This window comes from Mya arenaria, chromosome 14, assembly GCF_026914265.1.
Source record: "Mya arenaria isolate MELC-2E11 chromosome 14, ASM2691426v1".
Lineage (NCBI taxonomy): Eukaryota > Metazoa > Mollusca > Bivalvia > Myida > Myidae > Mya > Mya arenaria.
This window is the reverse complement of record NC_069135.1, coordinates 52,920,635-52,944,047: the sequence shown is the minus strand read 5'-3', so window position 1 is coordinate 52,944,047 and position 23,413 is coordinate 52,920,635. Positions and strand designations below refer to the sequence as shown.

General features: G+C 34.3%; 1 protein-coding gene across 2 annotated transcripts; it reads left to right on the top strand.

Moving 5' to 3' along the window:
* Positions 1–1,746: 1,746 nt before the first annotated feature.
* LOC128216511 (POC1 centriolar protein homolog A-like) lies at positions 1,747–13,780 on the top strand. 2 transcript variants are annotated; one of them, XM_052923094.1, is made up of 13 exons: positions 1,747–1,840; positions 3,159–3,243; positions 3,814–3,893; positions 4,097–4,188; positions 4,615–4,723; positions 5,098–5,168; positions 5,696–5,803; positions 6,793–6,908; positions 8,102–8,304; positions 9,074–9,229; positions 10,072–10,155; positions 11,413–11,586; positions 12,167–13,780. In XM_052923094.1, exons 1-13 carry the CDS (start codon positions 1,826–1,828, stop codon positions 12,269–12,271), a joined length of 1,398 nt encoding a protein of 465 aa, XP_052779054.1. In that variant the 5' UTR covers positions 1,747–1,825; the 3' UTR covers positions 12,272–13,780. The 2 variants fall into 2 exon arrangements, with proteins under 2 accessions (XP_052779054.1, XP_052779055.1); XM_052923095.1 differs by lacking the exon at positions 10,072–10,155.
* Positions 13,781–23,413: the final 9,633 nt, after the last annotated feature.

Genomic DNA, 23,413 nt, shown 5'->3' with positions numbered 1-23,413 from the left:
ATAACTAGATGGGATTTCGTACTTAAGGTTGACATTTAACATCAAACTAATTTAGTATGGCCAAATCCTCCACGTCAAAGTAAATAATTAAACAATAGTAATTCGGTAATTTTACCAAGATGAATAAATATTTCGGACATATATTCCTTCATAAACTGTACATCGTTAAATACTGAAGTAAAGCATACATATTTTATTCAAGGACAGACGCCGCGAGTTCGAAGTTGCGAGCCAAAGTAAAGCGCCAAAGTAATGCCTCCTCTATCACTAAATTCAGTAATCCACCCCCTGTATCAGTTGGCGTAAACAAACTATTACATGAAGTTTTATTCTACCATTGTTTTAGTTTACAACAAACACTAGTGTTGTACATTGCCTGTAACCCAGTCGTTTGAGAAACTTGAATCAAAATGTAAATTTAAATGTTAGTAATGTGAAAACCGCTGCCACACTCGTAAAAATATTGCTTCAACTCAGTGATCACTCGTTCTTATTCATCAGAGGTTTGATAATAAAAAAATCGGGTACGCAAAGCATCATCACTCTGGCGTACGAGAATGTGATCACTCGGTGGAAAAAAAATGATATTACAAATATCCGCTTTTTCAGTCATCATACAGACGTTTTTGTTGCCCGTTATCCTACGTAATTGGAAATGACGTCGTTGTTTTTCGTCAAAATGAATTCACCATGAGTTATTGTGCTCGTATTGTACATTTTTAAGCGTTTGTGACTGTGTTTGTTTCTCTTAAATTGTTTTTGCATGATGTACTCCGAATTGTATTCCTCCGTCTGCAGATAGAGATGGGGTCTCTAATCATTGAAGTACTTGGGGTTTATTATTATTTGTTTCATCATTAAGTTTCCTCAAATTAATGAATACTTTGATACGATTTCCCTTTTACGTTTTTTCTTTATTCAGGATTGTTGGGATAAGAGTGAGGTTGTGCACGTAAACTGGTTAAACTCCCAGTAAATTTAGGTTTTACTGACCGTTCCAAGGTGGTACCTAACCACCCTTGATAAACATACCTAGTTTTTTTGTTGTTGTTGTTTTTTTGGTGGGGGGGGGGGGGGGCGTTCTGGAGGTTTCGGCTCCCTTTTTGGTTTCACAGTTCTATTTTATATGACTGCTTACTGATACTTTCAGTGTTTTACATTCACTGCATAGTGTCGTCATCTTTTACACAAACTTGTAACACATATCGAGTAGGTTGACATAAGGGTCGGCGGGGAAGGTGATTTTTTAACATAACTTAAAATTAGAGAATGTCACTACACCATTTATTATTCAAAAGGTATAGATTGCTTTTTTTATATACGTATAGATTGTGGTCTAAATTCGCTCCCTTCGTATAGTCGCTCATTGCATATATACATAGAAGGCCAAAATTTATCAACGCCTTTTAATAACATAGTATAACATATTATTACTTGAAGACGAATAATTACAATTAAATTTGCTGTTGTCCAGACGTCCAGTCCTTATCTTCAATAAAAAACGTTAGCATCCAAATAGTGTTTATGAATTATATTCGTAACGTCATCATTAAATGCATTATTTCATTTGATGACTTGTACAAACTCACTGAATATATGTTTAATTTATCGCATTAAGTTATGTCCTATATTTTTGGCGGTGACTCGCTGCACGGCAAATTTGTTCCTTCATTTTGTTGTACAAAAGTTCTTGCTATCTGACCTTTATTTACGTCCCCTTGTGAATCTTTCTGTGCGCATGCGTATTAAGGACCCTACCGCCACTGTTTGAAAACAAACTTGATCAGACTTGTATTTTGACATTTTCCCCAACTGTCAACGAAAAATGACGAGTCCATTGGTATGACATTTTGCTTTTTAATTGCATGAAGTTAAGATAATTCTGCAACAACTCCGATACGTTCTGTTATTTTAGAAGCAGATTCACAAGTCTTGTTTATATATTTGACAATTTGTGCTGTCAAAAATTATCATAACGTAATTCTTACTAAATTACAGTATGGTTGTGCAGTTCTTTTCTGTCAAATATGGTAACAATGAAAAGCAACGGCTATCACTAATAGTACTTGCCATCATTTTTTAAAGACACCATCTTAAAGCATTGTGACATGGTTAAGATTGGGTGACACAGGTCATGGCGGACACTAGTCCCCCTAAATTGCTGTAAACGAGTTTTGATGAATTTTTTTTACTACAGCAGACTCAAGACGTCATAAGAGAGATACAAAAGAAATTTTGAATTATATAATAATATCCCTGACGGCTCATTATTGTAGCTAGACAATGTCAGATCATTGCCCTTTCCCGTCATTTTGCAAGATGAAAACTGATAGTGCATGTGTATGCTAATGCTTGAATGTCATTGGCCAAACTACTGTCAAATCAAAGCAAAATGAAATGTTTTGTAATTTTTTGAATGAAAGGAAATTGACTCGATTGACAGCACAACCCACAAATCTGTAAAAATATTAAACTGCGGTCACTCTGTAAGATTCAATGATCAAATTTAGCACTGCACTGGTAAGATGCTCAAAATCTTGATATGATATAGTGAGGCTTGTTGTTGTTTTTTATAGCATAATTTCATCGAAAATCTAATTTGAGATAAGGCCTAAAAAAAAATTTGTTTGGTTAGGGTTACATCCTTTTCAAAAATAGGTAGGGTAGGTAGGCTTTTTATTTTTTTATTTTTATTAGGCTTTATATAAGAATGTCATTTTCATCATTGGAAAATGGTGTTAAAGTTATCTTCTATATAAGCAATTAAGGTTTTAACTACATATTGAAAAGCAAAAAAAAGAAGAATTTTTTAGTTTTTTTAGTTTTTCATTTTTTTTTCCAAACTGACTATAAAAACGTTAGGGTCGGCGCCTATTCCGTAGGTAGGGTCGGGTAACCCGAACCAAATGTATTTTTTTTTTTTAGGCCTAATGAGATATTTAAAAAAAAAATTTAAAAGAAATAACATACGAATAATAACTTTATTGATGTAATGATTCTTCTTAGATAGATATTTTTAACAGTGTATATTGCACTACAGTAAAGTATGTGTAAGGTGATGAACAGTAAATAATTCAGTTACCAAAGTGGTACATGTACACATTTAATGGTTTAACAAAATGTGACACGGGATAATTGTTAACATATTTGTTTTGAAGGAGGATCCGTCGCTGGAGCGGCACTTTAAAGGTCACCGTGACACGGTGACGAGTGTCGACTTCAACCCCAACATGAAACAACTTGGTAAGCAAACATGAGCATATTTATAAATGACATTGAAATAATGTTCATTAAGCTGATGAGTAGAGTTATTAAAGGTTTTCGTAACAACTTGTCATCTGATTTCTTAAAACTTGTCCTATGTTTTCTTAACTACACATCCTTTTAATAACAAGTGTCAACTAAGTTTTGAACTGAAAGGGTTAAATGTTCGAATATGCCTTGAACTAATTTAATTTTGTATGGTGCGAATTTTAGCATTTTTTTTTACATAGCTTGTAATGCAAAGAATAAAATTGTTGACTGCAAACTCTAGGTTCTGCTATTGCCAGTCAAGATCTTTTTGCAGAGACTGGGTTTAGTTAGATTTTTCATCAAAATAGCTCCAAAGACTATCCATATTCAGATGGTTTGAATCCCAATTTACTTCATGGTTATTTTGAATCGGGAGCTGAACAACTCCACTCCAGGTTAAAACTATCCTGTGTAAAATGCAGTATCAGGCACTAGAGTGTTGTCAAATAGGGAGTTGTCTATTGCGATACATGTATCTGGAACGATATGTGTATATAATATAATGGATCTGTATTTCAGCCTCTGGCTCAATGGACAATTGCTTGATGGTCTGGAACTTTAAACCACAGATGAGAGCATACAGATTTGTGGGGCATAAGGTATGTCATAATGATGATATGGATCTCTGCCTAGACTAGTGTTGTTTTTTTCTGACCAATTTGAGGCCAATTTTATTAAGCAATATTGTTAATTTCTAGTCAAAAATGGATTTCCTTATTTTAGTCCAAATAGACTACAAGTATAGTTTTATGTTGTTGTTTTTTAATGACTAATAGAGATGTGATTTGGTATTGTTTTCCAGGATGCCGTTATGAATGTACGATTCTCACCATCGGGACATCTGGTAGCCTCCGCATCTAGAGATAAAACTGTTCGCCTTTGGATCCCTTCTGTGTAAGAGATGATGAGATAATGTATGAAAACATAAGAAATATTTTCGGTCTGCAAGATAGCAACAATACAATTTATGATAAGGTTTTAGGCGGACTTTTTTTAGGCGGATTTTTTTTAAAGCTGTACTCTCACACATTGACAGTTTTGATTTGTTTGTCTCAGAAAAAGTTGATTTTGCGTCAATATGTTACTTTAGTTATTTAGATAACTCTCTATTGAACAGTTCTCAATTCTTAGAAAAAGGGCATATATAGTAATTTTTCTTAGAGCTGTAGTAACGTTTTTAGCCAAAAAACATAAATTTTCAACAGAAAGCTCACAATTAATACAATGTAATAATTTAGTTTTGGACTGTTCCAAAATAAAGGGATATCAGCAATTTAACTTAACACTTGAATAATTCTATTTCTTTGGACTCTTCAACAGAAAAGGGGAGTCAACAGTGTTCAAAGCCCACACTGCCACAGTACGATCTGTAGACTTTTCCGGAGATGGACAGACGCTTGTTACTGCATCAGATGACAAAACTATAAAGGTAAAACAGAATTAGGGTTAAAGTTTTAAAGAACTTCCTGATGAAGACTAAATTTATCTAATGAACATGTACATACGTTGTACAGATAACTTGTACAATTGCAAACTTTTGTCACCATAAATTATAATCCAGCTTTATTTCCACTAATGTTGCTTTTAAAAATATTATTATTTATGCAACTTACTGTATTTGTTGTTCCTGGTATATGTTTGTATATATTTAAAGATATTATTATTTCATCAACAATTTAATTCTATGTTTTAATTTCCAAATATCACCACATATGGTGGCAAGATATGATTGTATGCAGAAATATTTTGTTTGGAATATCTTATACATGTATAATGTATTTATGCAAGTTTATGTTATTTCAGTTATGGACAGTACACAGACAGAAGTTTCTCTTTTCACTCAACCAACACATGAACTGGGTCAGGTCGGCAAAGTAAGTCAAACTTTGATTTTTTAAAGTGAGATCATTTTAGCTTGTCTTTTTCCTCATCATCATTGCTTTTGTCTTCCAAAAACTAATACATGACCATTACTGAAAGTTTTTCAAATGAAACTTGTTACACATGTTTTCAGAGACAATAAAATAAAGATTTTCAAGTTATGCCGCTTGTCGCCTGGTTAAAACAGAGAAGCAGTGTTCTTATTACGAGAAGCAATTTGATTAATTTTTGAAAATTAATTATTAAAACGCATAGACAGCTTTTGGAAATAAGAAGTTGCTTGTAATGAACTGTGTTTTACATCCATAATATTTCATCTGCAAACAATGAGCAAAGAATATCTTATTTACATGAGTGGTCTACCACAAGTAAATATATCAACTTGCTCAAGATGTGCAATATATATGATATCTCACTTTAAAAACAGAAAATTACTGGTATATTTTGCTTATATTATAAAAGTTTCATTTAGCAACTGGAGAGCATGTGATTAAACTAAATTCCCTTTGCTACATTGCAGGTTTTCCCCGGATGGCCGACTGATTGTGTCAGGTAGTGATGACAAGACAGTTAAACTCTGGGACAGAAATAGCAAAGAGTGTGTCCACACATTCCATGAACATGGAGGGTATGTGTAATTGGACTGATTTTACAATTGATCCTCCAATATTTTTAGCTCGTTTATTTTTTGAAGCCATCTGGCCACAATTTCTCGAAAAATCTTAAGTCTCTTATTACAAGATTAAGCTAAGCTCTCTATTCTTTTGGTATAATTTATGAAGTGTTTTAGAGTTTTTTTTACTTTTAAAGAAAATTATCTATATGATAATCACAAATTCACAATAAACTAATTTGTATTTAAAAAAATCAAGATTAAGTTTGACATTTGGTTTAATTAAATAAATTAAGTAAACCTGTTATGCTTAAGATTTAAAAAAGAATTGGGGCCTGGCCTTCATAGCTGTGACTTCATTAGCAGCGGCGTTTGATGGAAATACTTAAACCTTGGCTATAACACAAATTTTGTGCAAGATATTAAAAACAAATTAAGTGCAAATGTTGCAAATTATTTTTTGATTCGGTAATCTCTGGTAGAAATTACATTTATTTTGAAACAAAATGCTTGCTTGGACTTCAGGTTTAAATATTTGAATTTGCAAATTACACTTACCATTCTATTTGCGTAACTAAATTTTGGAGATCAAGATTTTGTTGTACATTTGCTGATTGAATGGGGCCAGTATGTATTCGGACAATAGTGAACTCCCCTAAATTCCTATTATTGTCTAATGTCTTTGACAATAAATAAAGAAGGAAAACAATTTCAACTGATCAGATATTGAATAATTGATAAAAGAAGACCTCAACTCAACTCAACTTTAGCAGAAATGTCATCGCATTTTGTTAATTGATAGCAGAGATACAGAACATTTTAGTAAATCTCTTTGTTTCCACTGTACTTGTAACGGATCAATTTTGTTTTACTCTTTGTAAGCATTCTGGCTTGACTCGATATTCGCGAGGCTCGAAGTATTTTGGCTGGTCCCTGGGATATCAGGCCAACAGGTTTCGTCTGTTTTCATTAATGTATATATTACATGTATATTTTATTGTCAGGTTTGTAAATCACGTGGAGTTTCACCCGAGTGGCACATGTATAGCTTCAGCTGGCACAGACAGTACAGTTAAAGTGTGGGACATACGAATGAACAAACTTCTACAGCATTATACAGGTAAGTGTTCTTTTTATGTTGACTGGGAGTAGGATTAAATCCCAGGCCCCAATTTCTCGAAACTTAAGCCTCTTAAAACAGAATTTAGGTAAGCGCAATATATTATTTTTATGCCCCCACAAAGTGGCGGCATATAGGGTTGCCCTTGTCCGTACGTACGTCTGTCTGTACGTACGTCCCGAAGATTGTTTTCGATCTAATTCTTGAAAACCGTTTGTCCAATCCTCACCAAACTTTAAACACATGTTTGTGACCATAATATCTTGATCAAGTTCGATAGTCATGGAAATCGCTTTAGTCATTTAGGAGTTACGGCCCTTTTTTGCCAAAAATACTTCAAAAATATATGTTTCCAATCTAATTCTTGAAAAGTATGTGTCCAATCCTCACCAAACTTTACATACATGATTGTGACCATAATATCTTGATCAAGTTCGATAGCCATGGAAATCGCTTTTGTCATTTAGGAGTTACGGCCCTTTATTTGCAAAAAAAAGACTTGAAAAATACGTCCCGAAGATTGTTTCCGATCTAATTCTTGAAAACTGTTTGTCCAATCCTCACCAAACTTTTAACACATGTTTGTGACCATAATACCTTGATCAAGTTCGATAGCCATGGAAATCGCTTTAATCATTTAGGAGTTAGGGCCCTTTATTTCCCAACAATACTTAAAAAATATCTTATCCGATCTAATTTTTGAAAAGGATTTGCCCTTGTGCAGATTATCCTGAATAATCATTATGGCTTATTTTCTGTGACAAAAAATCGAAGTGGGGGCATCCGTGTCCTATGGACACATTTCTAGTTTTTTTATAATTTGTGTTATGTTTACTTCTTTTAGGCTTTAACTAGGAAAAATCTTAATGATAATCACAATAAACCATTTTTCATTCATCAAAACTCAATTTAAGTATGTATTTCGGCCAATTAAAATATGCAACTTAAGCCTGTTAAGCTTAAGTAGTTTCGAGAAATTGGGGCTGATGTTGTTGGACATTTCTGTCTTATATTAAGATACAAAAAGATGCTGAGTATAAATATGCTCATGGCAACCCATCTTTAGCTGTGAACTGAATTTATATCACCGGTTCATTTTTCATCCCTAGTAAAACAGCTAGATTCATAAAAGCTTCATATCTGCTTTTTTTCTATTCAGCAGCAGTCAGCAGTTTCTTTTCAAATCTTTTCAGCCCATTCCGCAGCAGTCAACAGTTTGTCATTCCACTCAAGTGGTAACTACCTCCTGTCTGGCTCAGATGATGGTCAGCTCAAGGTTTTTGACCTCCTCGAGGGGAGATTGTTTTACACGCTTCATGGACATCAAGGGCCAGTAACTGCGGTGGCATTTTCAAGGTCCGGCGAATATTTCGGCTCTGGTGGATCAGATGAACAGGTAACTAGTGACAGATGCTATACAGTGGTTACTTCCCTTATCAGTACAGAACGATTATTAATGTCCAGCAAAAAATATGAAGATAATCAAAATCATGTGAAGTTGAAGGTGTTAATCTTTTTCCTTTCTTTTGAAATATATTTTGATTTTTTAAATTTGGAAACATTGAAAACAACATGATTTATTGGAACTTAAACAAATATTCTGTATATACTGCTTTAAAATATTTCTAAGTCAAGCTAATGTGTTGGTAGAGATTTCTTCTGCTCATCAAGGGAGATAACTGCTTTGGAGATTGGTGAAATGGCTGTAGAAAGTTGAGGTTTGGAATATGTATGTTGGTTTTTAGAATTTCGGTCGCAAGCCAGAGGTCTCAATGAAAAAAAAATCAAATTGAATGGAATTATAATATTATAATTTATGTAGCTTGATTTTGCAAAAAAAATTGACAAGTAAAAATTATGTTTTGTGACACTTATGTTGCACCCATCCTACAATACTGCTTATTTGGATGAGCTCTGACTGAAATCAAATGTGAGTGTAAATTGCAAATTAAAAAATAAGTTAGTTCTGAAAAATGAAAACAAATGATAAATGATTTTACTTTATCTAGAAGAACTGTAGTTAAATGAAATAAATAATAATAGTTTTAAATTAGTAAATCTATCTTTGAGATCACATTAAATTCTAATTTTTGTTCTCAACATTTTTACCAAACTTCCCAACTCATTCCAATACAAAGATTCCACAATATTGTTCTTTTCTCTAGGTGTTGGTATGGAAGACAAACTTTGACCAGGTGGACTTTACCGAGTTGTTGCAGTCTCACAAACAGCGAGCTGGGGAGAACGGGGCCCCCACTGTGGCTGATATAGCACCGAAAGTACAGAGGCCTTCATCTGCAGGCGCAGCTAAATCAGCTAAGGTAGGCAATGTTGTAGCATGTTAGAATGAAGATTTGAGTATTGAATAAATAACTGACATGTCGAGGGGAATATGGTATTTTTTAATTGATTTTTCATCATTTGCATCAATTTTGTTATATTCGAAATCATATTCATAATTTTTCATGTAAAAAAACACAAAAAACTTTATATTCAAAACTTGCAAGTTTCAGTGTGGTAGGCATTAGTCTTTTCATTGTTTTTTAATTTGTTCTGTACCTAAGGCCTAAAAAAAAATTGTTTGGTAATGGTTACATCCTTTTCCAAAATAGGTAGGGTAGGTAGGCTTTTTTTTTTTTTATTAGGCTTTATATAAGAATGTCATTTTCATCATTGGAGAATGGTGTTAAAGTTATCTTCTATATAAGCATTTAAGGTTTTAAACTTCATATTGAAAGGCAAAAAAATAAAAAGCCAAAAAAAAATAATATTTTTTTTTTTTTTTAGTATCTCTTTTTTTTTAAACTGACTATTAAAACGGTAGGGTCGGCGCCTATTCCGTAGGTAGGGTCGGGTAACCCAAACAATGAAACCAAATGTTTTGTTTTTTTCAAGGCCTAACTGACGATAAAAAGGTAGGGTTGGTGCCTATTTTGTAGGTATTGTCAGGTTACCCGAACAAAATGTATTTTCTTTAGACCTTATGCAACTCAAAGATTTTTGTCTGATTTTGAGTCATATTGACCTTATTCGAACAACTAATTTGTAAATAAATTTCTCTGAATTAATGTGTTGCTACTTCTTTGCTTGGTGTAAATCTCACTGCTACAGTGCTTGAACATGTATTGTGGGAGCATGCTGTACTAACCCATATTTACCTCAGGGTGGAAGGAGTGACATCAAAAGCATGGATGATGCAGCCCCTGAAGTAACAGAAATAGGACCCGCAATGTTCTCATCCAATGAGGTGAGAGCTGATAATTGCTGCATGAATTTAGTATTGGGTGCTTGGTTAAAATACATGTTAAAATGGACCCGCAATCTTTTCATCCAATAAGAATAGAGTTGTTATTTGCTGCATGAATTTAGCATTGGGTGCTTGAATATTATTGGTTGAAATACATATGAGAAATAGGACCCTCAATGTTCTCATCCAATGAGGTGAGAGCTGATATTTGCTGCATGAATGTAGTATAAGGTGCTTGAATTTTATTGGTTAAAAAAACTTGACAGAAGTAGGACCTGCAATTTTCTTCTCCAATGAGATGAGGGCTTACATTTACTACATGATTTCAGCTCTATGTACTAGAATATCATTGGTCCAGTTAGATTTCTTAGATTATAAAAGATGTTTCTTTCATTTGTTTTTATATTTTTGAATAATTAGCATGACCTGGCATGAATGTTTGCTTGAAGGGTATAAGTTTTCAGGGGTCGAATATAAATTTTCTATAATTTGGAATGATGGGTGGTGAAGTTCACAAGCCAATTGTATAAAAATGGTTAACTATTTGGATTGGTCAAAGTTATCCAAAAATGTTCGTTGATTGGTCAAATTTATCCAATTATTACTATAAACCAATGCATTCATTTATATGTGCAAACCGGCTAAAAGATGACCTGTGTTGTTGACTCGTAAAATATTTGTGACACTAAATTTTATTAGCCTGGTAGTCATTACAAAAAACCCAACCTTTTTGTTTTTGCATCCATTAACGCTTGGAAATGCGTTTGTCTTGAATTTTGAAAGTATCTTAATCAAACTTGTACAGTAGTAAGATGTCCATGAGAGCTCAGTTCCTTCCAAAACCATCCAGATCTGCTAATGAACGACTGATTTATGGCCCTAGTGCAGTTTTACCACCATATACAAAAATATTAAAATTACCATACAAGTACTGCCAGTAGAGCATAGGCCCTCGTGGGCCTCTCGTTCATTACAGATTTAAGGAGTTAGGAAGTACTACTGCTTGGCATAACATTTTTGAACTAGCCCAGCTGTATAAATCCCAGAATTTGAGGAAGCCATGAAAGCATTCTACCAGTGCAGGGCTTGTGGGCTAATGCTAATTTTGACCACTGCAATACACAAAAAATCACCTTCCCATTCACCCCTCAAACTGAAGGATTTTCTTATTTTTTGGCCCAAAGTATGAATATTTGTCATAAACTTAAAGAATGGTTTCTGTGATGCATTTTAGTTCATTCAAACAAACATTTTCAGCCAGCATCATTTGATGATGTAGAGATGCGGTCGAGTGACTCTCGGCCACGGTCACGGGGTGATGATTTCCAACCTCGATCCACAACACAGCCCCTAGAGGAGAGAGGGACAATGCCTCCACAGTTGGCGGGGACCCTGGAGCACATTGTTGGGCAGCTTGATATTCTTACACAAGTAAGGGATTGAAGTTACAGTTGAATTTGTGTGGGTTTAAATAATAATTAATGAGTTAATTTCAATAGTTAATGTGCGCTATTTTTAAACGGGAAAACCCAGCTGAGACAGCGACAAAATATTATTTTCGTGCAATCATGTAATTTGATGTATTATTGGCCTAATACTAGGTCATATTGACAATTCTAGGCTTGTTTAGGTGAAATACTGTATTTGATAATTTTCCTATTTTGGGACCATCTTGTGTCTAGTCCCTTAAAGACATCTGTGAATATGGAGCCAGGAATTGGATGATTAATTTTTGTTATATGCTTTCTGATGATTTAAAGAGATTTATCAGTGAAATAAAAACGATATTTCACTATTTCAAATAGTGAAATAACATTTTGATATTTTTACTGTTTTGAAGTTCTAGGTCGCCTTCAACCAATCAAACATCAGCACACACAATTCCGACACTTGTGGAGCTTTTGGTGGTCACTCAGTGAAATATATTACGATCTTACACTGAAAAAAACACAATTATTTTTTAAGTACTTGATGCATAGATTTTAAACAAAATTAATTGTCCTTTTTGTAGACTGTGTCTTTACTGGAACAACGACTAACAATGACGGAGGACAAGTTACGGGAATGCTTAGACAACCAACATCAACTTTCACAGCAAGTTCGGCAAAAGGACTGATATCTCTTGTGTGTTGCGCATTTATTTATATGAACTTTTTATATCAATTACCTTGGATATCAGTAGTTTTATAACAGTCTATAATGTCTGCTAGAATTAACAGAAAAAATAGCATGAACGGGTCCTCATATTGTATGTTGCCTTAAGTATTAAAGTTAGTGAAGGTTGTTTTGATAACTTAATTTAATGTAATGTTTAAGCTGTAAGTTTTTATTTTTTTTTATTGACAAGACTTAAAATATGTGATGTCTAATTAGTAATAGCAATATTTAACACTTACTGTGAACATTTTGATTTTGAGATAATTTTCTAAATAACAGAACTTGAATTGAGTCTTTCTGAATGTCATGTCGCTACCATTGTCCATAGAAAAGATTCCAAAAACCTTCAGCTCAGTTAGTTTATAGCTGAAGTTAAATATCAATTCTTGTTGCATTACGAGCCATAACATTTCACAACAACAGTTAAATTTATGGAAATTGATATATAGAAATATCTGACAGGTTTTTTTTGTAGAAATACGGTTAGAATATGAACAAAAATGAAACTGCTTTAACTGACTTTAACTTAAATAGAGTGCTGAAGAATCGACGCAATGTACAACATTTTTTCCAAGAGAATAAGTTCTGGTTGAATAAAAAACAACAACACAAACTCTCAGGCAATAATAAACCTGTAAGATAATATTTACGGTGAGAATCAATATCTGAATGTTACCATCTGACTGTAAAATTAATTGGCCAGTGCACAGAATGAAATCTTGTCTTTAGTTTGTGGATAAGTATTGTATTAGATATTGGCTTTGTCTCCGAACTTACTTTGCTTTTCCTTTGACAGTTAAATGTTGTTCTTGGCAGCTGCCCATTTATATAATATGCAACTTAAGGTTGTCCTGAGAATGCTTAGTTTGCTTGCAGACTGAGCCCACGATTATGCAAATCAAGTTTTATGAATGCCTTGCATAAAATTGATGTCCAAAAAAGGACATTGTATGCTTTAATTATGATTTAGTGCAGTTAACTATACTAGTAGTTTAAAGAAAAAAAGACATTTTTATCATAAAGTCTAGTTAGTCTTTTGCATTCTCTTAAAATAGCATTTGATGCTGTCTTTTTCCAAAAAAGGATTTTATTGGTCTTATTTTTTGGAATTAACTCAAACTTTCAATCTTGTTTTTATAAATTATGACTTGCTCTTCAAATAAAACAAAATAATTTTAACTACCATGGTACACTTAGTGGTATATACTTCATACTGAAAATGTTAAAAAAGATAGCCCTGTTTTTTGTCTCATTTTTTCCTGTTTACTTGTTGATGTATCATTTTGTGAGTTCTGACTGCTTCTCAAAAATCTCATTGTTAATTTTTAAGATCTATTGAATCTTGTTTTGTCTATTTAAGTTGCCATTAATCTCATTTACATGCTATAAAAGTGCCTGTGATATTGTGAATTGTGCATACATGTATGTGTACCCTTTGTATTATAGAGATTTTAATAAATTTGATCTAAATGTGTATAAAAAGCTTTGTGATTTGCCATACAGTTTTATCTTCAGGGCTCTCGCGAGGGGGCGACTTGGGCGAAGTGGTCGCCTAAAATTCCCAGACTTCGCCTATTTGTATCATCAAAGTGACATTGACTTCGCCGAAAATTTTAGCACATTGTAAATCTGTCAATCAGCGAGTATTTGGCCAATGTCCCATTAGTCAAAACATCACAATAAGCCATTCATACAAATTGGTAATCTCCTAATCCGATAATTGGGCCGTGTCATCCAATTACCAAAACATCGCCAGTAGGCGGAGCTATTGAAAGTTAACCAATCAGAATGTACATTCAGAAGACACTGATCAAATGATATAACTTCGTTAAAATGAGATAGAATTGGAGACATAATTATGAAAAATCGTGTCAAGCATTAATTTAAGTTAAAAAGTAATTAATATATGTATTGAACAAACAGATTCTTACAGAAAAATAATTAAATTACTGGACCGAAATTGACTTAAAGGGACCCTATGACAGATTAGTTTTTATGGCAACATTTTTTTTTTAATTTGTTGAACTTTTATGTACGAACACCAAACAGCAGCTGGCAGATAATGATTTGAACAGAATTTTGTTGATCAAGCCTAAATAATTCTTCAGTTGAATCCTGTTGGCCTGAACTCCCAGGCACTGGCTAAAATACCTCGACCCATGGGAAATTTGAGCCATGGGGTAATGCTTACATTTAGTAGAAAAAATAGGTCTTTTACATCCAGTTCTACCCAACAAGGAAATCAAGCCAAGCGAGTTCGGGCTAACAAGATTCGATGTCTTTCCAATAGTGTAACTAACTCTTTTCGTCAAAGTAGAGCATTTTTTGTCAAATTTCTAAATAATGCTTGATAATAGAGCTCTATCTTAAGATATTAAGCATTTTGCTCACATTTCTTATGAATATTTAATTTCCAATGGTTTACCTTATACAATGTGAACATGTCCCTTTTAAGCACAGCTTGAAACAATAACAAGAATGTAACAGCTGCAGAAGATGAAATAAGCCTTGGGTAATAGTCAGATTTTATTGGAAGAAAACTGCATTTTGTTTATGAAATCTGGCTTTGTAGTGATTGTAAAAAAACAACCTATGCCAAATGTGAGCTGTAAAATTTCTTTGCTTTTTACCTATTTAATCATGATTTGCAAACAGATTGTCCTTAATGACAGACGGATATCCTTTATAACAAACAGATGTCTTTGTGAAAAAAACAGAATGTCCTTAAAGACAGACAGTATGTCCTTGGGGACAAACATAATGCCATTGATGGCAAACAAAGTGTCATTTATGACAAACAAAATGTTCTTGATGACAAAACAAATGCCATTGATGACAAACAGAATGTCCTTGATTACAAAACAACTGTCATTAATGACAAACAGAATGTCCTTGATGACAAAACAACTGTCATTGATGCCAAACAGAATGTCCTTGATGACAAACAGAATGACCTTGATGACAAAACCACTGTCATTGATGCCAAACAGAATGTCCTTGATGACAAACAGAATGACCTTGATGACAAAACAAATGTCATTAATGACAAACAGAAAGCCTTGATTACAAAACAACTGTCATTGATGCCAAACAGAATGTCCTTGACGAGAAGCAGACTGCCTTGATAGCATACATTCATCTTTAATGCCAAACAGAATGTCTTTGATGACAAGCACACTGTCGTTGGAGATTAACAGGCATTTTTGATGACAAACAGGTATCTTTGATGACAAATGATGAACATTTCTTCTTTGATAAAGACATCAGCAGCCAAATGTATTCACCTTTGTTGTTAAGTTTTTCAGGAAACCATTCGCCTAGCTGGCACATTGATGCAATGATTTGATTGGATAATAATAACTCTTTGATAAATATTGACCAATCAATGAACATTTTGGCCTACTTTTTGGCCAACTTTTGGCAAAACAAAGAATGAAACAGTTTTACACAATTTACACAATACTCCTGAAAAATAATCATTTGGCTATTCTTTTCCAGCGTGACTTCATTCAACCTCAAAGAAAACTCAAAGTATTTGACACCTGAATAAAATTGAACTGCAAAAGGAAAGCGAGTACGAATTTTCATCATTTGTGATTAATTGGAGCCAGAGCTTCATTATACAGCAGATCAGTGTAGAGAATGAATGCAAAAACCTGTTACCGCATTCTACAAATCAATGAAGATACGACAGTTTCCATTCACCCCTCAATATGCGACATGAATCTATACACGTCCATTAATCCACGTCTTTCTGTGCAACATGTTGCGAACTGTCGACCGGATCCCTCTCTCTCCTATTAACGAGCCATGCGACTGTTAGTCACATAGGAAAAGCATTATGTAACATATGCATGTACACTTCATAAAAGTATTGATGATTAGGACTGTTTAGCTCGATAGGAGGGCGAGAATAGAGGATAGTGATTGTTTCTAGGGTTAAAAGTGAATTTATAGAGGACTTTAAGCGAATGAACTATAAATGTGTGGTGGACATGATTTGTGATACGGATATACGTTTAACACGTGACACATACGTTTGACACGTGATAGTGACGTCAGTGACATCACGACGGTGGTGTGGCTACCAACGACTTATTTTCTCTGATGATTATTGACAAAGAAGTTAAATGTTGAATGTTTTTTTTAAATTAATCATCAGTTAAGTTAAGCAATGAGGCTATAACCATTAGATATTTAATGTTATCAGGCGAAAGTTCATTGTGCCAGGGACGATTAATAAAAGGTTTGATAGGCATCTGAGAGTGATTTGGAATTGTCTGGAACCATAAATTTCGTCTGAGAGAAAACATAAATCACATAAAAGTAGTTCGAAACAAACAAAATTTGGCGGCGTCGGATTTATATGACTTAATTTGGTTTTTAGGATAATTAGGTTTCCATAGAGACAGTCAGACGGAGTCATTAAATTGACAAATGCACCGAAATCGATGCACCATAAGGAGTTGATAATGCATTGTTGAAGTATTTTCTTAGCTGTAGAATGTAAACTGTCACCACACTGAAGAAAAATAATACGGATCCATGTAAAAAGAAATACTGTTAAATATCTTAAACTATAATAGGAAAACACACCGTATATCAATGTAGAATATTGAGGAACAACGACAAATCATGTCAAAGTTACTAGTATTTTCACGACGCTTTTTTGTCGTTTTTACGAACTTGCTCTGAAATAAGTCCGAGAAAAGTTTTTACAGGTCCAATTATACTTCCCATAAAGAAATCTTTCCTTCTGTTCAAACGAAAGATGAAGGTTGTATAAAGAATAGAACATATAAATCAGCACACCCAGCAGGGTGTATACAGTAAATCAATATAAAAGGCAAATTAACATCAACAAAAAAGTTGTTCACGAAGGTACTAAAACGATGTAGCAAGTTATCGTCGAACTATAGCAAATTGGTCTTTGGGGAATAATTAACAAAGAGACATTTTTGTTTGTTACTTGCTTCTCTTTGGAAAAATTCTTGCTTTGTACAAGATTAAGTGTTTTTTTTTGCAATATATGGGCCTGAAATACCAAACAAACATACTGTTTTTTAGTCTGATTTGAACGAAATATTTGGATTAAACATATTGACCTAGTCTAGTGGAAATATTAGAAAGAGCATACAGGCCTTAAGTTGTGTACAAGATTTGAACGAAATAATTGCAATATATTGACCAAGTCTCGGAGAAATACCAGAAAGAGCAGACAGACCATAAGTCGTGTACAAGATTTGAACGAAATAAATGCAATCTATAGTGCCGAACAAAAACAACACATTGATCCTTTAGTAGTATAAACGACTCGAACGGAATATTTGCAATATATTGACCAAGTGTCGTTGAAATACCAGAAAGATAAACTGGCCTTAGGTCGTGTAAAATATTTGAACTGATTTTTTGCAATATTGACCTAGTGTCGTGGAAATACCAAAACCTTAAGTCGTGTACAAGATTTGCACGAAATATTTGCAATATATTGACCTAGTGACGTGGAATTACATGAAAAACATACTGGCCTTAAGTCGTGTCCAAGATTTGCTCGAAATATTTGCAGCATTGACCACTAGGCGTGGAAAAACCTGAAAATATACTGGCCTTAAGCCGTGTACAATATTTGAACGAAATATTTGCATTATATTGACCAAGTGTCGTGGAAATATCTGGAAATAACTCATATTGGCCCTAATTCGTGCACAAAATTTTAGAAGATGCGTTGTTGTTATGAGGACGTTCCAGAAGAGTGCAGAATGGACAGTTTCCTGTTCCAGTATGGCAACCCGTCCGAGTTTGTTACCCCTCAGGTTAGCTTTCTTACCTTTCCTCAACATAACACTGCTTTCATATTTAATATCGCATGGTTTACGATAACCTTTGCCATAAACACAAGTCAAAAAATGGTGGCTATTGATTGGACCATTTTTCACGGCGTCCTTTCTATGGTATTAAGTTTCTTTACCTGATTTTTCTTGTAATTTTCACCTGCGTCCTATCCACCCTATTGTTCTATATACATTGCGATTCGGTATTTATTTTCTTTAAAACAGAACAGCTCTGTAGTACTGGAGATGTTTGAGAGATATTAACCGGTCATGTTACTTGCTAATATCCTTGATACCTGGGAGTAGGGTTTATTATATTACCCTTCATCATGACCCACTACATAACAGCCAGGTAGTTTCATTGCATGTTAAATTAAGGTCAAGTAGCACCCAATAGATACGTGTCCCATAAGAGCAATACAACATTCTAATATATTTTAGTATCACTTAACATAACGTCCATATAACCTAAGTCCTCGCTATAGTGATCATTCAACTTGCATTCTCCTTCATTCCTGCCGTTTGCCCTGCTTTGATCTTTCAAGAAGGCCATGACTCGTATATATGCCGAACCGATCACATGGTTTCTTTTAGTTGATACTTAATTGTGTTCAAGTTGATGTTGGCTCTGATAAGACTTTTGTTGAGTCCCCACACACGTTGTTCCTTAATTGTCTTTAAGTTGATGCTATCTCCTTTACAGTTTTCTGTCAGTGACAACTGCTTGTGTAATTGTGACGTCAAGTACCCATACACTATTTTACACCCCCCTTGCACTCCTGTGTCACTGACCGCTCCAAGGCGGACCCCCGACATTAATTATTTATGTCTATGTTGTATTGTGAGGTAATGTGTCTGGCCTTGAGTGTCTGTTAGACATTGATATCTAGGATCATCATTTCGTATTTGACCACTGGATGTGCCGCTGACGTTTTCCATTGTACTGTTATACATATGCCGTCATCGGATGTTTCATAAAAGTATAACTGTAAATTGTAATCAAGGTAAAACATGTCACCATATTTCACATGTTGGTTCATAATGTTTCATATGTTCACTGTATTGGTCATTATCTTAATTGTAATATATAATCGATGAACCTGCTGCAAACGCCATTCGTATTCTCACAAATATCGTGGTCATCGCACCATCTGCTTGTTTGGTCAATTGTTTTGATTATTTATCTGCAGTATACAACTGGTTAATTAAAGTAAGCTGAGTGTTTATTGATTGGTCAATATTTATCGAATACATAATATTGACCAATCAAATGCTTTAAATATGCAAACGACCTTTACGATTAACGTTGGACAATTTATTAAAGTTTCATACAGTTTGCTGCTGTTTTTTGCATCGGAAGGGCATATAGTTAAATGTTATTCTGCTGGTGGTTTTGTCTAATGGTCTCTGTCTGCCCTAGAGTCCACATTTATTCATAGTCATATATGGACCACAGGCGTTACTCAGAGAGCAAAGCACATAGACGTGGACAGATAATTGTTGTGAATATTAACCGAGTGGATATTCCAGGAGATCGTATTTGCTCTGCACGAATATTAATGGACGAAGTCGTCGAAACTATTGTATTAATTATTCTGCTTTGTTGCATATGCTGGCGGCAAGGGAATCTCAAATAATAGTGTCCATGCAACGTTTTATCGGAGGAAAACTCAATAGTTCTTGTCCTATCCCAAACACATGGACTGCGATGAGAATTGTTTCCATCGCGGATGCAATCACGAAAATTTGATATATTTTGTCGCCCTTTTATATCAGTAAATTGGGACTTAACCCTTATATAGGTTGCAAAGTATCTGTCGCTCACTTGAGAGATGTACTGTCTTTCAGAAATGAAGTGATGGAGTGGAGACGCAGAAAATATATTTAATAGGATAATAATAATAATAACAAGATCAATCCGCGGCAAATTATTCAATAGACAGATAATGTCTAGCAGACGACAATGTAACAGACCACAACAAACTTGGATCGAAATCAGTACATTGAGCGTTTGGAAAAACGGACTGCCCTAAGACAGAGAAAAAAGGGGAAATAATATTCAAATAACTTGCTAAGACCATGCAACAAAAATGAATTGAAAGTATTTCCATAAAACTCAACTTCAGAATTACAAGAATCTTCTTTTAACCGAGGTAACATTAATTTTGGAACTTGATCTAAGTGCTGTTTACATAACTAAAATATTGCTTCAGCGGCGGATTTGCTGCAATATGGCGGGTATGGCTTTGATAAACTGATTTAGGGAACTCAAAAATTACATTTGGATACCATTCAAACTAGGACAATTGGCATCCTGATATTGCTGGTTCAACGGTGCATTTGGATCTTGGCCGGTTTAGTTCATTTGGAACTTACCTTGTTTGAAATTCACCTATAAATATCGTGGAACAGTTTAGGACAAGACAGGGCTTACATTATGACGATCAAGGAAAGTTGTGTTGAGTGCGTAAACTACGAGTTTCGGGCTGAAAGTCTAGCACTGCAACATGATAATCCCAGACTGTTCTTCTTTTCACAGGTATGGCTTTGGTGATGATATGCGAAAATTTCAAAGGCAATTACACTTCAGTATTAGCATTTTACATTCAATTCCTCTTTTGACTCCAGACTTCAGCGGTCTCTGCTGCTCTCTGGTCCAAGCTCTGTAGTCATCATTTCTTGTCCTGTTGCAGATAAACTGTCGGCTTCGTACATGTACATGTACTTACAAATTGCAATAGTTCTTATCTTATATAACGGTTGGCACTATAAGCACTTTCAAAATTCTCCTCGTGATCATTTTTTAGAAAGCGTATGGATAGCAAGTCTCCTTTTTGACTTATGTTTCGTGCATATTGTATGGTGCGTTGCATACTATAATCTTCTTTTGCATCATATAAAACACTTCATATTTGCTATATATCTATTTAAGTTGATATATAGCAAATTCTGTATATACACGAGTATATTGAAAATGCTAAATATACAAAACGTATTAATTTTATTCATGTGTAAATCAAATATTTTCACATTCAAAACCTATACAATGTTTTATAGATATGTTGTTCCATTAACGAAAGTGATGACATTATCATTGTTACATTTCTAAGTTTGGTTTACAATATCTAAATTTGCTCTTGTACAATTTATAATCCCTATAATTGCAATGTACACGCGGTGCATTAATCCAACCACATTACTTGTACAGATGGTACTCGATACTCACAAAACAAACTCGACAACGAGAGCGTCGCAGAGCGAATGCCAACACTCTCTGTTGTTGTTCTGCTAACAGAAGAAGGGGAATAACTAAACACTAGAGCCATGCGCCTTGCTGTGCGTATTGTCTTTGACAAGATGTGTAGCAAGTTGCGTTGGACTGCCTTGAACAGTTTAGCGAAGTTTTGGCATAACGAAGCCAACAGCGACACTATGGATATGACAATACCTCGACGCCTTTTAAAAAAAAACACACGCGAGATAATAAAGAAAAATACCATATTGTCTGTAACTATAGAACTGTATCAATAAAATATGCTGCCTTCATCCAAGATACAAAGCTGACTTATAACGACGAAAGTGCATGTGAGGTTTGGATGAGGGCTATGCTATTATTTTATACATAAGTGATAAAGAAAAATACCATATTGTCTGGAACTATAGAACTGTATCAAATAATTATATTACCCTCATCCAAGAAACAAAACTGATTTATAATGACAAAAGTGTATATGCGGTTTGAATGAGGGTAATTTTATACAGTTCTACACCTACATACATAGTTTCAGTGCAATAAAATCACAGAGAAGCGTCGACCTGGTCCCCTGTGACTACTTCATGATTTCCCTTGCCTTCGAACGTTACTCCGTCTAGGAGGCCATAAAATGAAGACGATTTGTATTTGTCTATTGCTCACATTTTATTATGATTGTGTCTTACATCATTTGTTCGGATATGCCCGTCTCTTTTCTGGAACGAGTTTACTATCTGTTTATATAGTGCAATCAGAACAAGTGAACAAAAAAATCTGTTTGATGCAATTTAAAAACTTAAATACAATTATTTGTCTTGACCAGTATTATCAAAATGACATTTTCTCCTTTCGTTCAATTCAAATTTAATTAGTATTAATTCTATAATAACTATTTTAATACAATTCACGTTGTATCATAAAAAATAAAGGATTTCATCATTTAATGATTATCATAAACATGAATTATGGAACTGGATATCTTTCCCGGAAAATAACCCACCACCTTCCCATGTATCATAATTACACAGAATACTTGATTATTATTTTCTTTATTTTGCGTGATCAATGTAATTCCTTAGGGGTAAATGCCTGACACAAGATTTAGGTATTTCATGATGTATTCACACTAATTATCCTCGTAAACAGAAAACAATGAAGGGTATTTAGTGTCATCAAAACATTTTTAAGGATACTCGTCTTGATTTAAGAGCAAACACCTACGGAAGGTTTTCAGCTGTACTGTTTCTAGTCTAGCTTATTCCATAATAGTATACTCGTATACAAACATGGTTGAAGTACTGCTTCAAGTCAAGCTAATTTCATAATAGTATACTCGTCTACTAAGCATTGTTGTAGTCATGATTCTAACAAAAAATCGTACATTGACCGTCCGATTTAGCTTACAGCTGTTATTGAGACATTGTGCAAAACCTTTATCGTTACTATTAAAGGCCTAGTTTAGTCCTTCTATCAGTGCCCCCCCCCCCCCCTCCAAAAAAAACAAAAACACAAAAAAACAAACAAACAAAACAAAAAACAAAAAAATCAAAACAAAAAACAATTACACCAAAAAACAATTACACCAAAAAACAAACAACAACAACAACAAACAAACACGCACGCACGCACGCACGCACGCACGCACGCACGCACGCACGCACGCACGCACGCACGCACACACACACACACACACAAAACAACAACAACACAACAACCGTGTACTGTACACAACCTTTGGGTATTGATCTTAATCTAATTGCCTAATTGTCTAATCAGATCTCTGATCTGAATATCCTGTTGTGCAGTTTTGGAGGTTTTTATGATAGAAATCGACCCGAAATGGCCCTGAGCCAATAAACAAATAACCAGGAAATTGGCCCCTACTGTGAAATCAGTGCAATTAGCAGGAGATGCACAGCAGGGAACTGTCATGCCAAACATTCCTTAAAATAGGCCTTTAAGTTCAGTGAATGTTTAGTGTTACAATACTTTAAAGAAATCATGTGTGTTTTCGGCA

What these genes read in the sequence shown, in the direction of transcription:
- LOC128216511 (XM_052923094.1), top strand. An exon ending in ACAGATTTGTGGGGCATAAG is followed by an intron (nt 3,894 to 4,096) that starts GTATGTCATAAT and finishes ATTGTTTTCCAG; the next exon opens with GATGCCGTTATGAATGTACG. An exon ending in CAATGTTCTCATCCAATGAG is followed by an intron (nt 10,156 to 11,412) that starts GTGAGAGCTGAT and finishes AAACATTTTCAG; the next exon opens with CCAGCATCATTTGATGATGT.